Genomic DNA, 16,553 nt, shown 5'->3' with positions numbered 1-16,553 from the left:
CAGTTAGGATTATTATTATTTTCCATCTGAAAAATAAGCTCCTTAAATAAAATGTAGCACTTCATTTATTTGCACTGCAGAGCTCTGTGTCTGTCACCAGGTTGTTACAGTAGCTCTAAAATAATCAAATGCAACTTGGTTGTTTAAAAATGCATTGTACATTTAAAGTTCATGTGATCTAAAGAAATTATTTTTCTGTATTTCAATACTGAATGTCTTGGGTTTGAAAAAATAATGCATTTTTTATTTATGGTAAAAATCAAATGTTTTTGTCTTGTTTTATGTGTTTGTTAAACAAATAAGACCGTCACAAAAAGAGTAACATATAAATTCCAGTACAGGATAGACTTAGCTTTCTTTACAGTGAAAAAAACAAACAAACTTGTGATTATCGGTATCGGTATCAGTATCGACCAAAAGGGGTTTCGATATATCGGGATATTGGCAAAAATCCAATATCCTGCATCCCTAATTTTAAAAGCTTTGTGACTGAAAGAATGAGCTGCTCAGCTGTTGTGCTGGATTACGTAGCTTTTTGTAGGTGTGAATTTTACACTGAACACTTCCTACAGAAATACTTTCTTGAGGGGAAAATTGGACCTAAGTGTATTAGAAATAAACAGCTATTGACATATGCCTCTTCATACATTCAAAAGTGCAGGGTGTAAAAGTGGTAATATTTACTGACATCTATTAGTGATACTCTAGACCAACACGATTGTTGGTGAAATGAGGGTGGCTATTGGGGACAAGAGGTTTATGTGAGTCATAGCAAACATAATCCTCTATTCGTCAAGTTTTACCATCAAAAATTGTCTATTGATATAAATTCTTTCACTGTATTTCACTCACTAAATTGAAAAACTGTTGAAAAACTATTTATGATACTTGTGTGTCTGCTTTGTGCCATGGTAGAAACATGGTGGTGTGAGATAGCAGCCGCATCATAGATATATAAGGTGCATTCAAAGTTAAAAAACAAAATCATTTTTGTTCTCAGGTGATTATAAAATCATTTAAACATATTAACACGATTCAGACTAAATTGCAACCGCATCTGTTCTTTAGCACACTGCAGCTTTAACTACTTTATGTTATAGTGCATTATAAACTGCTCACTAATGTAGCACTCTTAAATATCAAACGTGTTAAGTCTAAACACAGACACAAAATTGTACCAAAATATACAGCTCTCTGCTACAGAACTGTGATATCACATGGTGTAGCAACATTAGCCTAACATGTACTTTTGCCTCCAGAAAACCTCCTCTGTCTGACCCACAGGAGGAAACAACACAGCGCTTAAGGTTTTTCAGAATGAAGATAATACTTCCGTCAGTTGACTCACATTTCTGTCGCCTCTGTCTCTGCTGTTTCCTGCAGAACAAAAAGTAAAGGACAGAAGATGTTGGAGGATGTTAAACACGCTTCTGTGAACCAGCCATGACACTTAAAACAAGAACAACAACCAAACATTAGACATGCTTAATCACACATGGAAGCCCTAAAACACGCACACACAGAATGACATGCTCACTTGGATGGTTGGACATGTCGCTTTTTCCTTGTTTTAACAGATGTAAACCGTTGTCACTCTTGGCGATCTCCCTGTTTTGAGCTGCGTGTTCATAATGTGATGATTGACATTAAAACCCCACCGTGCCTTAAACTGATATTCAAAGGCTGATGCAAATTCCCCTCCATAGCCTACAGTCGGGATTATCAAATGACAGAGTGATTTGATAGTGAGACAATTGCTAATCACCCCCAAAATTAAATTATTAAAATAGAGCGCTTGGAGAGGAGGGAGGTGAAGATGTGGAGGGGAAGAGGTGATGTTTTGTTAATGGCTGTTTCTCCTAAATGACCAGTTAGTCATCTCAGACATCTGAGACCTGCAGAGGAGAGCACTCAGGCTACGTTTAGAGAGTAAAACAGGCTGAATGTCACGGGAGAATTGCTGCAAGGCTTAAAACGTGACCTGAAACCGACATGTTGAACACAAGGAGATTTAATATAATGGGCCGACTCGCTCTGTCAGCTGGTACTAATGACAGGGGAACAGGTTTGTTGTAGATTCAGGGGAAAAATAAAGAGAAGCACTCAAAAGTAAACCATTTATATTTTTAAATGAAGTTTCAGGATGGTCAAGTGTGACTACTTGTGGTTGAAAAGCAGCATTCTGTCATCAGGTACATTATTAAAAAGCACATTACTGAATTTTCTCTTCAATGATCTGAATTATGATAAATCATCCTGGCAGCTGAAGCCAACATGAAGCTTCACAAACAAACACCTCGCTTTTCTTCATCTGTTTGGTGCAGCTGCCAACAGACTTCTAGTCTACGCTCAAGTGATATTTAAGTTGGGCTCCAGAAGGACATATATTTATATATACATCAAATATAAATACATTGAAATTGTGTTAGACAGACTGACACAGATAGATGAACAGACCTGTTTGTATTAGTGTCCTAAACACATCTGGGTTCACAGTGACACGTATGCTCTGTTCATGAGGCCTCCTGTGATCTGCTCTTCTGTCAGTGCTGAGGTAAAAAAAGAAAACAGAGTCAGTCATTACCTGTCCAAATACAGCACAGAATAAATAAAGTATACACCTTCTTTCCTTTTAAGAGGGCTGTGAGGACTGTCTGGAAAACAAGAGTTTTTTGGGGGAAATAAAGACTGTTTCAAATGAGCACTTGTAACCACTGTCATGACATAAGTTGTGCGTCTGTTTTGAATCAAATGAATGGAGAGCTGATCTTCTTTTTAACACTATGTTTCTATGTTCAAGATAACTTTTTACAGGATACAAAGTGACAAGGTCATGTATTTATTTATAGGCTCCTGTCTACCTGGGGTCCCTCATCCAGGTCTACACTCCTCTCCCACCACGCTCTGCTTGTGAAAGATGCCTGGTGCTCCCAGCCCAGCGTGGCTCTGAATCACTAGCCAGACTCTTCTCCTCTGCTTTTCCCAAATGGTGAATGAATGACCTAACTCTCTACAATCCACAGAGTCCCTTTCTGCTTTAAGAAATGTCTGAAGACTCATCTGTTCAGGGAACACTTAAGCACTTAAACTGACCCTTCTCCTCTTTGTCCTCAGGGGTAGAATGAGTCAGAAGGTCTTAAACCAAGCTTTTAGTAAATATTTAGCACTGATTATTGGATGTTGTTGAAGGTTAAACTATAATTGTGGTTAGTTATGACTAAAGTATTCTACATGAAAAAAAAATCTGCTTGCACCTGATGGCTGTAGCCAAATAACTTGTAGCACTATGTTGCACCAACTCAGGTTTTCCCTTCTGTCTAAATTCTTGCTTGTGTTGTACATTGCTTTGGACTGCAGTTATACCGCAGTGGGTTGAAATCCACATTATCACAAACAGGTTAACCTGTGTTTTAGCCTTTAGCTCGTGCTCTATCACCCTCCTTTTTAACTTTCTTCTGTTCTTTTGTCCTTTTTTCTTTTAACAGTTCAGCTCCACTGTCTGCCATTACTACAAAATAAATCCAAGAAATCCTTTTTAGCAGAGAAAAACACAGATCTCTCTTTTGACCGCTCATCTTTGCTAGCCAGCATGGTGTTGTCATAGAGACTTCTACATGCCGTAACTCAATCCAACGTAACCAGGAAACTGGGACATATCAATTGGGAATAACTGCTATTGGTGCTGATAATCTCGTTTTAAGTTGTGGTATGACCAGACATATAACTAAAAGTGAGTTTCTTTTTTTCAAGATCACTTAGAAAGTCTTCACAGCCCCTTAAGTAAAGGTAACATTATCTGGTTTATCAGAGCTGCTGTACATGGACAAGTGGAGATCTAAGGAACCATTCAGATGTTGCTTCTTAAAAACCTTCTTGTCCTTTCAACCAGGAGGCTTAGCTATTTTTGTTTCTGTTGCACCTGCCATGACTCAGCAGAAATGCCATGAAAGCTGTAATGATAGGGAAGAAACTGACTGGAAACATGAGCACAAGTGGTTGTGAAAATTATTTGATTTTGGCATTTCGTTTTGACAAGTTGCAATTAACACTTGAGCATAGTGAACATTCTTTATGAAAAAAAAAACAATAAAATGTGTTTCTAGTCTGTAGAGCCTCAGCTGTAGCTTCCCTGTTAAATATATCCATGGATGAGACAAGAAAATGTGTCATGTTCAGGAGCATCCCAATCTTAAAGCTCAACGAGAGATTTTACTCTTTGTCAAGATGGCGGCAAACAAGTCCTGTGGACGTAAAGTCTTTCCCAGTGACCTGAGGTGTGCTCCCTGCTTTTAAAAGGTTTGGAAAGTCTGAATGTTTGAAAGAACCAATGCCTCACAAATTGAGACATTAAGGTATTGTTCAAAGTTTTTTTTTTTTTTTTTTTTAAATCAGTTTTAGCTTAGGCTAACTGTGATTCATCTAAACTCAAAATTGTGAAATCCAAACACTTTGTTTGGCTTTATAAAAAGTCATTTCACGAATAAGAGCAGAATGACACTGAGATTTTTCCAGGTTATAGATATCAAAAAAAGAATGTGAAATAAATTTTCAAAATGTAAAGAACACAAAATGTTCAGACCACTTTTGCTAAGCAGTATTAAAATAACTTTTGCCACTTCTATGGAACAACAAAAATCGCCTCTTTTCTCCTCACTCCTCAGACAAGAGGAGTGTGTGATGAATGAGAGGCCAACAGCCATCAAAGGAACGTTGGGATGCTTCCCAGATTCCCGGCTCGTTCTCTCTTTCTCTCACTTCGGAGTCGGATTTGGGGAATGCGGGAATCGGTGAGGAGCCCCCAAACTGCCATTGTGCTTGCCTCCCTCTCTTTCTCTGCTCTTTTCTCAGCGAGCCAAACGGGAGAACGCCCGCGCTACAATGCCTTCCCTACTCCATCTCAGCTAAGCTGTCATTGGCTCCACATGAGAAACAATGAAACTTCATCGGAGACCAGATTACAAAAAAAACAGAGGAGGGGAAGGGGGGGATTCAGTGTAAAAAATGTTCTAAAGGAGGGGGGAAATAGTGGAATAAAAAGGCAGATGCTTTTGTCTCTTTCTCTCTGTGGCTATTATCTTTTGGGAGGTTTGGGGATCAGCTTTCTTAGCTTCTGTCAGCGGTGCAGGGGAAGACCTGGGGTAGTACGACCAGCTGTTTGTCTGCCAAATCACCCTAACACTCTTTAGCACTCTTATTTTCCTCCTCTTTCTCTTTTTGCTGTTTTGAAAGAGAGCTTGGGACGGAGCATCTCTCACTGATTCATTCTCTCTTTCTCTTTCTCTCTCTGGACCCAGCTTGTTTAAATTGGCTGATAGGAGGGGATTTAAGATGGATGGAGGGGGCTTAGAGAAACAGAGTGGAGGGGTTGAAGGCAGAGAGTCATCAGTGTTACAGTCAAACAGCCATGAAAAGCCTATGAGGATGAAAAGAACAAGAGCGCCTTTTTATCTAATGCACACAAATCCCATATAAATACTTCAATATGTTAGTCGGGGTATGACAAGGAATGCCCCTCTATCACTTCCCTCCTCCTACGATAATAGAGACATGGAGGGATGTATTTGTATGTATCTGTTTTTGTGTGTGTGTGTGAAACAGGGAACAAGAGCACCATGATTTCAGCGTGTCTTTAGTCACACTGTTTCAACATGTCATTCACAAAGACAAGTGTATTAAACAATCACTCTGAAACAGTGAGTTTAGTCTGCACTCTGGAGACTGAAACGTGGTGAAAATGGACCCTTGGTAGAGTTTTAAGTGTGGCTCAGGGTTCAGCGTAAGACCCGGAACTGATGTGGCTTTGACATTTGAAATGTCACAGGGAGTGAAGGCTTTTAGGCTGCAGCTGGGTCATTTGGCCACAGATTCTCTCATGCAATTCATACACAGACAATGCTGAATCATCGAGGGAGAGGAGGGGATGTGTACAACTAAAAGTAAAGCAGAAAATCAACTGCACACAAATTGTGTCCAGGGATCCATTCATAGCAAGTTGGACTAAATATTTTTTGGTTCACTATGATGGTGAGAAAAGAGCATCTATCTTTAGAAACTTACCTGTGAGACCTGCTAAAATTGTGTGTTTCTGAGCTGATTGTAAATCTATTGCAGGATTAAATAGTGTTTTCTTTACTCATGTTACATCCTCAAACCAAACTTGAATGAAAAAGTTCAGATGTTGAACACGTCTTGGAGTAGAAGCAGTCATGTAACTCACTGTGTAGGGGGAGTGTCTTGGTACAAAATTCTTGCTGCGCTCTGGTTCCTCTCTGTTTGTCCGTCCCCAGGGCTGGACTCAGACATCACACTGTTTCTGTGTCTTAGAGGATCTTCTAGGATGCACACACAAACAAACATAGAAGAAGAGGATGAGTAACTGTAGTAGTCTGTCTAAAAAAACAAAACAAAAGAACACCCACTTCAGTTTGTTAAAAGCTTCTCATCTAACTAAGATCGGTTTCTGTACACAAAGATTTTGTCTTCATCTCACGGTAAAAAGTCATTTTGGTCATTTTGCACATCTGAGGTCATACTCTGTGCTGTAGGGTTAAGCTCTAGGAGTCATGGCATCAACATCCTGCCTATCCATCCCAAACCACACATTTTGCAAACTATAACAGAATGTTTACATCTTTTTTTGTCACTTTTGGGAAGCCGTCAATGAATCTATCTTTTTGTACAGTCAACAACACAGTCACACATATTAGGACTTCAGAGATGCTTATATAAACTCAAAAGCTCTGGATCTGCTGGACTATGAAACATTTGAATACTACTCAAAAACAAAAGCTGCTTCCAGACATTTTCCCTTTTCAGGTGAATGGGAGGAAAACTTCATACTTTACAAACCTGGGAAGAGTTGTTGTTTTGTTTACACTCTATAAGATCCATTTGACCTAATGCATTTATCTCAGCAAAGGTTTTGCTAATTTAAACACCACACCTCTCTGATCAAGATGTCATGTTAAGTTTCTAAATTGAGATGAGAAGTTACATAGTAATAGAGGTTGTGTGAACAGGGCAGCCAACAGAGCTGAGAAGGAAACATGAACAAAAACGCTGCTTTCCATCAATACACAGCGGAGCTAACAGGCTTTCACCACAATGACCAAGAAACGAACAGGGAGCAGAGGGAGAGAAAGAGGGAGACGAGGAGAAGTGGATCTTCAGATAAAGCTCTTGTCTCTTTGCCCACTGAAAGGCCCCGCAGCCACATCAGTCTTTGTGAGGGGGAGACGAAATGATCAGGCAACCAACTTGGCTTCTCCTTCTGGCAAAAACGCTTCTCCAAAGAAAAACAAGATAGAGAAGAAGAGAAAGGAGCCTTCCCTCGCACTTGTTCGCCACTCTGCCTCTCACAATGCTCTATCTTTCTGAATCAACACACTTGTCAGCCAGACAGCTATAAGCGATTTCCAACGCTGTTATAAAAAGGAACCATACCTAAGCAGAAATGTGTGTCCTCTTTTGTGCACTGCTGTGTGTATGTGTGTACACAAGTGAAGGCTGAATCTCAGTTTACAAAAGATGCACATAAATATGACAGGAGATGCATAGAAATGTGGTGTCTCTGCCCAATCTGATTCTCAGTCCTGGCGCATACAAAAAGACTTCCACCTTGAGGAAACACAGGATCTGCTATTGAGTCATTTTTTGGAAACAAGTGAAAATCATCCAAACAATGGGACAAAATATGCCCTCGTTTGATATGCGTCTTCTTCTCCTCTGTAAATCAACCTTCTTCAATGATTTTCATGAGGTGAAAGGAAAAAAGGGTTGTGAGGTCATATCATCTGATTTTACTCTTACTTCTGAAGAAAAGCAGAGCTGGTCGATTCTCTGTGTTCTGTGGCTTTTCATTACAGTTAATTTCAGGGATAAAACAGCTTTGAATTCACTCCCATTATTTCAAAAACCAGCAGAGAAGAGTGTGTGTACATATGTGTGTTTGCCTTCATACACCAGGTCAACAAGGAGCTGACCTGCTGCTCCGAAAATGTGTTAAACATGTGATTACTACAAATGGTCGTTGGATACAGGATTCCAAGCATCAGCCTCTCTTGTCACACCCAACTGCACACATACAGTACACATATTTACACAAACACATATGTCTCCGAGGGCCACTCTGAATGGGATATGTAGTGTGTGAATATGACTGAGAACAAACACGTTTCGGCCTCCTGTGAGTGTTCAAACAGAAAGTGTCTGTAGCTGCACTGTGGGAACTTGTGGCAGAAAAGCGTGTGACTGTTGACACACGTCTGTGTTTTGTCAGTGTGGACGGATTTTTGTGTGTTCATACACACGTGGACTATCACTTTTGAAACGCAGCAGCAAATTCATTCTTATTTACACAGTTAATGACTTTCCAATAATTTTATTTTGACTCAGATTAATTTTTCCTCATAGGGAATTACTCATGTTAAAGTGAAGGAGAGGAACAGCAGACACTGTCATGTGTCAGTGTGATTAATTCTTTATACATGAGGTGTATTTCCTCTAAGAAATAGATTTCTAAATCTCTTCCAAACATATCACAGTGAAGATTAAACCACTGTTAACCTTTACCAATCACAGAGTTATTTCATTTAAATCTGTAACAGTTAGGGATGCACGATATTGGATTTTTGCCGATATCCAATATGCCGATATATCGAAACCCCTTTGGGCCGATACCAATAATCACAAGTTTGTTTGTTTTTTTCATCGTAAAGAAAGCTAAGTCTATCCTGTACTGGAATTTATATGCTACTCTAATTGTGACGGTCTTATTTGTTTAAGAAACACACATAAAACAAGACAAAAAACTTTTGATTTACCATAAATAAGAAATGTATTATTTTTTCAAACTCAAGACATTCAGTATTGAAATACAGAAAAATAATTTCTTTAGATCACATGAACTTTAAATGTACAATGCATTTTTAAACATAACCAAAGTGCATTTGATTATTTTAGAGCTACTGTAACAACCTGGTGACAGACACAGAGCTCTGCAGTGCAAATAAATGAAGTGCTACATTTTATTTAAGGAGCTTATTTTTCAGATGGAAAATAATAATAATCCTAACTGAATAGCACCTTATCGGCTGTGCCTATCGGCAGAAATTTTCATATCTGCCAATACCAATTAACATGTTTTTAAGCTTTTATCAGCCAATACCGATATTGTGCCGATAATATCGTGCATCCCTAGTAACAGTGCCTGCTGTCCCAGAGAGCAGTTTGTCACAGTTGCTACAATGCTGAGATGCCACAAGAGGCATGAGGTGTAAACATACCACAGAGGCTTCACAGACTCAGAGACACACACACACACACACACACACACACACACACACACACACACACACACACACACACACACACACACACAAACTCTGTTGACCCACCCTGCCGGCACCGATGTGTTGAAGCTAACCTGTCTCGCCTCAGCTACCGCCTCCAAAGCTGAAACAGTAATGGGACGTCTTGGTGTAACCGTGGTGCCTCTGTTACATTTTTACTAAAGGTGAGACATTACGCAAATATCCTGTTTTGAACTGTCAACATAAAAAGGGATAAAGTTAACAAGTTTAGCTTGTTGTAAGCTAGTTAATGCTAGAGCATCTTCTATTATGAACATTTTGGTGTCAGGTAACATTATTTTTTCAAGTGTGTATTAATATTCACATCATTTAGTCATGGCAGGTCATTAAGGCATAGAGATAGACCGATATGGATTTTCCCGGGCTGATACCGATTATTTGTAGCCAAGGAGGCCAATAACCGATATATGGAGCCGATATCAAGTACAAATATTGGTTTCAAAATTTTGAACAATAAAAACTCCAACACTTAACTTCATTCAAATACCTTTAAGCATGAGTTTATTAAACAGCTCCCAGGCTTAGCAGCATGTTTTATAAAGTTAAATAAAAACTTTAAAAAATAAATAGCTAAAGTTTTCTACAGTAAATAAAGTTTTCCAAAATTTCAATGTAACTGCAATAACTGTAATAACTGCACTGCTGATTGGCTGTTTACCAAGCCATGGCTCTGCTTGCAACCAATCAGATGGTACTGTGGGTGGGACAGTGCTGGGGACTGAGTAGTGACTGCAGAGGGCGGCTGCATTAGAGCCGCAACAACGTAGTTTTAAATTTGTTTCTTATTGGCCGTGAGATTAAAAAAAGGCCGATATGCTTCAAAATGCCAAATATCGGCTCCCATTATCGGCCCAGCTGATAATTGGTCTATCCCTATTAAGGCGTATAGCAAACTGAAGCTAGGACACAAAACATACAATCTAACTGAAAGTAAATCGAGCAGGCCACAAGTTGATACTCAGCATCCTTTCTTATTTTTTATCTGTTTATCCTCTTTGGATTCTCTGAATTCTCAATTGTTTTGTCCTTTGATAATTTGTTTATTTCATTCATTTCTTCATTTTTTCACCATCTTCTTCTTAAAATTTAAACAATATCCGTTTCTTTCTCCCCTCGTCTTTCTTACCCTTTTAAATTTAATTTACTTTCCTTCCTGCTGTCATCCTTTCTTTTTCTTGCTCTCTTCTGTCCCTTCCTTCCACCCTCCCTCTCTCTGCAGTGCTGTTGTCCAAGGATAGGACATGCTGCAGGTGATGGAGGTAAATCATCGAGGACATAATTAAGAGGCTTATGAGGAGGAGTGTGCGTGTAACGCATCACATTAAGGAAAAAAAAAGGAAGCTGCATGCAAACAGGCCTCACAGTTACACAAACGCTCATTTTAATTCACCCACAAACACACAGACACTCAGCCTCAGGGGTTTGACCTTATACAGTGGAGTTAAATACCTTTCTCGCCTCATTTGGTTGTGTCTGAGAGGGCGCGCACAAGCACGCACACTCACACACACTGACTCAGACACACACACACACACTCAGACACACACACACACATACTCGCTGTAGCAGAGTGCCTTCTGGTGTGTTTTAAGCACCAATGAAGGACTCATCAGACATGTTCATCTAGTTCCCTCACAAAATTGAATGTTTTCTGCTCACCCCTCTGCCCTTGAGCCTCTGCGAAGAATTGCTTGTATGTGTGTGCGTGTGAATGCATACAAGTGTGTGTGTAATCAGGGAAGTTGGCTTGATCCCCTCTGGTATGTGCTTTGGGCAGTGTTTGTCAAAGGGCAGCAGCACAGCCTGAAGTAACGACAAAAAAGGCCTTCACTGGGTTTCCTCTCCTTGCTGGTTTCTTCAGAACAAGAGTAAATGTAATTTATGCAACTAAGATTAAACACTTTGTTTTCTCTTAACAGTTTTTAATACAGCAAACTTTATTTAACTAGGGGCAGAAATCTTTATCTCAAACTGTTTACATCAAAACACAACCTTGATTCAAGTGCAATAAACTTAGAAGTAGGTTTTTGCGAGAGAAAGACAGTTTTTTTTTCTATTTCTATTCTTTGGGATTTAAAAAACTAAACAACTCAGACTTCTAATCATTATAAAAGATGATATTGTTCCTTGAAGAGGTAACAGGTTGCATGATTTTTACATGAATATGTCTCCATCTGACATGATTTAAATGTGTTGTCTATTTTGTCATTAGATGAGGGTGACAGCTTGAATAAAAATACCTGGTGTGAGATTTCAAGACTAGTAAGTAGGAGAAGGTGTGTTACTGAGGTTATCACGACTCCACCTCACATTTCAGATGTAAACAGAGAGAGACGAGTCACATTTGGCGTCTTTTTGGTCGGACATTATGACTATTTCCTTACCATTGCTTGTGATGGCCTGGGCCTCGATTTCATTAGCTTTCCTCTTGGCCACATCCGCTAGAACCACCTCGCCCTTATCGCTGGCAACATAATGGAGGTCCTTTGAAGGTAATGCAAGAAAGAAAGAAACGTGAACGTTAATCTAAAATGAATCTCAGCTTCGATGACAATAGGACAGTTTTTTTAGGGGGGGAGGTGGGGCGGTGTTTTGGCAGGAGAAGGAAGAAACAGATGAAATGACAGAAAAAAAATGAGCTGTTTGAAGCCCGACATCAGAAAGAGCACCGGTTGGATGAAATGCTGGTTCCTCCAAAAACTTTGAAATCAGCCCTCCGCCCCCACCCAACACACACACACCCACACACACACACACACCCACACTCACACACATGGACCCTCATCTCTGCGTTTTGAACTGCGGAGGATATTATCTGTCACATTTCAAAAGTGGAAGAGGAGGCGAGGGACTGTTCACCTTTCAGAAACGTGGATATTCTCTCTTTGTGGAGAAACATATCCAGCAGAGCCCATTACTATATCAGCCTCTGAAAATATTGGAAACAGCATGTATCCTCTGTATCTCCCTGTTTGAGTCTTCTTGGTCATGAGGAGAGATAATATTGCTAAATGATGTCTAAGGGTTGCTGATTTTTGTTTCATTAATATTCACACTCAGACGGTGGCTCCTATTTCAAGCTGTTCTGAGTTATAATCAAAGCTGAGGTAAAAACATGGAGTTTAAAACCTTGAATGTAGACATTTGTTTTTAAAATATAGCTAAAACTGAAAAGATTTAATACTATTCAAAGTGTAGTTTTCCTGTAAAGATTAAGTGCTGTATAATAAATCTATGCTACATCCTTAATCTTAGCAGGTTTCAGGAATGTCAAGGAAAATGCAAGGAAAGTGACATAAAGCGAAGGAAAGAATATGACATTCAGAAACAAAGGATTGTTTAAGCTGCTTTTAAAATACTGAGTGACACAGAAACACATTTTCAAAGATTATTCACACTGAGTGTCAACACAGTAAAAGTAAGGTGTGATGTCTATACTATGCATGCTTTTACATGATTACTGGAACAAAACCAGTTTCATCGTGATACTTAAAAGTGTTAAAACATATAAGCTGGAGTTAATAATTATAATTTACAATTGTGATTTAAGTGTGAATGCAGCACAGCAAAGAGTGTGCATCTGATTGACTAGATAGAGAAAAAGAGCTCTTTAAAAGTTATCATGATTTTAATCTACTAAAAGTTGATAATGAGTGCATCCTGAGTTTTAATGTCTTAGTATTTGATGACAGCTGGACTAAAAGCTCTGAAAAATTCAGAACTCTTGTCGAAAAAATGACTAAAAGTGGCGATGACAGTATAAAAAATATTTCTGAGTCTAAGACACAAACAGTGGCAGCAGCATGATAGTATAAAACTAGTGCAGAAAGGTCACTGATTTAAAGCTGCCAGGATGGCTGTGAAGGAAATGAAAAACACAGCCTTAACAACGAGCAACATGTTTCCTCAATCCCTCCAGTGGAGTCCGTCAATAACCAGCTGTAAGGACAAATAATGTACTGGTCAGCTCCCAGTGGGAATGTGAAGCTGTGAGCGGAAAGCAGGACAGTGCTGTCAGAGAAAAATGTGACACGTAACAGTCAAGAAAAGTGGAGACTGTTCATTCCTGATACACTTAACTTCCTTAATTGATGAGAGTGAATTAACACCCTCATCCTGGCACCCGAGGAGGGTCTCCTCAGAGTTGCAGGGTCTCCTCAGGGTGAGTGCAGGGTCTAAAGGCCCATCAAAGGGTACAGCATGTTAAGGAAAGTCTTCCGCCTCAGCGACATCACAGGACATCAGCGCCATGACTCAGGGCTCACTGTGGATAACCCTCAGCTGGCTAAAGCCTCCCCCCAGCTGAGCCTGCACCCGGCTCTAATACCCCCATATTGTCACCCTGCTTTTGTGCCCCAAGAGGAAAAAAAAGGAGGGGAGTGGAGAAGGACTGAAGCAAGGGAAGAGAGGGGGAGTAAAAGAGTATGAGCGAGAAAGAGGTGCTGAAATTGAAGAGTATGAATGGGAACAGATTGGGTAATTATAGTGTGGTGCCTGCCCTCTGTGGCGAGGAGTTAGGAGAAAATGTGAAAATGGTCGACAACAAAATGGCCTCAAAAGAACCTAAATCGGCTCCCAGGACTGAGGTGGCTAATTCACGGGACGCGGCCCCTCAATTAGATATGAGTGAGGCTTCCTAATTGATAACAAACAGAGGAGCAGAGGACTGAAACAGGCGAAGAGGAGCGCAAGCATTAGAGTGAAATGGTGGAGAGATGCACGAGAGGGAAAAAGAGGGGAAAAGAGAGATAGGAAAGAGGCTGAGGAGATGTTAGAGCACGAAATTTACAACAAGAGTTTTCATGTTGGAGGGAGAGGAAGCGCACTGAGAGATTATATGACAGACAGAACAGAACAATATGAACATTTGATGCCGGGTGCTTTATTCCAGCTTAGCTCCTCGTAATACTGTCTGAATCTGGAGAGAGGGACCTCGAGAAGAATAAACGAATGAACAAACGTGGAACAAGAGAGAGGGAGAGGCAGAGAGAGGAGTATCAGCCCGACTAAGAAGGGATAACAATAATATTGCATATAAAACCATCAGATATTACACCTCTTATTCCCCGACGCTCAAACGCGACACTAATCTTATTTATATAAGAGCTTTAGGGGTTGCAGAGCCTGATAAAAAGGGCGTTTTAGTGGGCCATTTTGGGGGAGAAAGAGAGGGAGGGGGAAAGAAGGAGAGAGGGAGGTGTTGGTGTTGGTGGACGCTAAGAGCTCGATATTGACTGATATTTGGGTTCCCTCCAAATAAATGAGGGATTAGGTTAACTGGCACACGGCAGTGCTTATGACACATAAATAGACAGGCTTGGGTCTGCGTGCTCCAACAGGATCGATGGAAAGTACAAATGAGAATCAACACCTAGTATTTACACACTCTTAAAGCATTATGTGTGTCTGAAGTGTCTGTATGAGTGATACAAAATAAGCAGCATCCTCGTAGTGACTAATCCCTAAGTGGTAGCAAATTTCTATCTGTCAAACTCTGAGTTTCAATATCTGAGGAACAATGGGGGAAAACTTGTTGCATTTCATTTCAATCTAACCACAGCAAAAACATATGGCTTGCAGAACATGAAATGCAAAAATAAGGCAACATTATGTGACCTGCAATCTGGTCAAATGTGAAATTCTGCCCCCAAAAATATATTCTTTAGCTTTTTGAAAAAATTTTGGTTGTCCTATTGACCGGTCACTGTCATGTCTGTGTTCCCATATCTTCTTTTTGTTAATCTAATATTCAATTTTAGCTTTATTTTTTATTGTTGTTTTCAAGCTAAACTTGTAAACTCATAAACAACACAATATACATTTTCAATAAACTTATTTTTCAAAAATTATGGGAAAATATAAAATCAATTTTGTCTTAACATATAAGAATATTTATCTTTAAGATTTCACAAACTGACAACTGCAGCCCAGCAGCCAAAATTTAGTTCAGTGGTCGGTCATTTTCCCAACCTTAATATAATATTTACTTTAAGACATGTTGACCTCTTTAACAAATTTTTTATAAACTAAAATATTTTCAAACATTCAAGCATCTCCTAAGCAATCATATATGAATGAAATGAGCACATTAAAATGTCCTGTTAATTATTTGTTTTCTTCTGAATGCCCTTCCTCACACATAAAATAAGAAAAACATTTCAAAGAAAAAAATGCGAGCTGTGAAAATTGTTTAGTTTAAAGAGTATAAATGTTATATTCTAACATTAAGGCTGAGGAGAAGCTCACAAAAAGGTATGGATGAAGACTTCTTATCCTCTGTGTTTCTTCCAAGAAGTACGTCTGCCTGCATGATGACATTTCAGCATCAAACAGTGACTCTAGAAAGAGGAGCCTCTGCTCTTTGATTCAGGGCGACGGGCATCAAATCATAATGATTATTTTGAAGTTTTCAAACTACTCTGCAACCTCTGGAAATATCTCAAGTGAAATTCAACTTTTTCTTTATTTAGAGGAGTTAAGACGAGTTTTAGAGCCAAAATGGTTCATGGTGGAATTTTTCTTACCTCACAGAGAATGGACGGAAATTTATGCTAACACTGATTATCTTAATGATCTCTGGACATTAGTGCATTTGCTGAATTTTTAATCGGGGCACACACACACACAAACACACACCTGTTATTCAACAGCCCTATGTTAGTCTAACACTCCTTCCAGATAGGTGTTAAGGACTTAACATTTTGAAAGTGTTAATTACTCATCGAAGCCACAACAATGAGCTTACTGCTGAAGACGCACAAAACCACCACCTCCTCCTCCATCACCTCGAAACTCTGCGTCAGATACGGGAGGAAGATCGAAAGTGAGCCCAGAAGACACAGCTTGCCTAACTGCTACCATATCTAACAAGAAACAGTACAAGCTCTCATCTGGGAACAAAAGAGCTGGCATCTGATTTGACTATCACACAGTTTGATTAAATTAACAAGCTACATCAAGAGCAAAAGAGCCAGGAAGGAGAAGAGGAGGGGAGAAGGGTGGAGCGTGAGAGGTGGAGAAAAGAATACTTGTCGTCAGCTTGACTTGGCTGACGAATGACCTAATTGGTTACATTATCAACTCATTATCAAAGGCTAATTAGGGAGCGACAGAACAGCACCAATTATGAAAAATAATGCAAATGACTCAGTAACCCCCTACTACCACCCCAACCTCCACCTC

The 16,553-nt window shown here is 39.6% G+C and overlaps 1 protein-coding gene across 4 annotated transcripts in view; it reads right to left on the bottom strand.

The window, feature by feature from the left end:
* Positions 1 to 16,553, bottom strand: part of wdpcp (WD repeat containing planar cell polarity effector) — a 70,584-nt gene that overhangs the window by 797 nt on the left and 53,234 nt on the right. For 3 of the 4 annotated variants that reach the window (XM_074675918.1, XM_074675920.1, XM_074675919.1), the window contains 4 exons: positions 11,756 to 11,855; positions 6,218 to 6,332; positions 2,458 to 2,549; positions 1,349 to 1,377 (listed from right to left, as the gene is read on the bottom strand). In XM_074675918.1, the coding sequence (XP_074532019.1) occupies positions 1,349 to 1,377; positions 2,458 to 2,549; positions 6,218 to 6,332; positions 11,756 to 11,855 (336 nt within the window). The remainder of the gene's footprint in view (positions 1 to 1,348; positions 1,378 to 2,457; positions 2,550 to 6,217; positions 6,333 to 11,755; positions 11,856 to 16,553) is intronic. The other variant, XM_074675921.1, reaches the window with a different exon arrangement.

The sequence above is a fragment of the Halichoeres trimaculatus genome, unplaced genomic scaffold, assembly GCF_033239565.1.
Source record: "Halichoeres trimaculatus isolate MK-OKI-2021-1 unplaced genomic scaffold, fHalTri1.1 fHalTri1_scaffold_8, whole genome shotgun sequence".
NCBI lineage: Eukaryota > Metazoa > Chordata > Actinopteri > Labriformes > Labridae > Halichoeres > Halichoeres trimaculatus.
The sequence above is the reverse complement of the archived record's forward strand: the minus strand, read 5'-3'. Positions and strand labels throughout refer to the sequence as shown.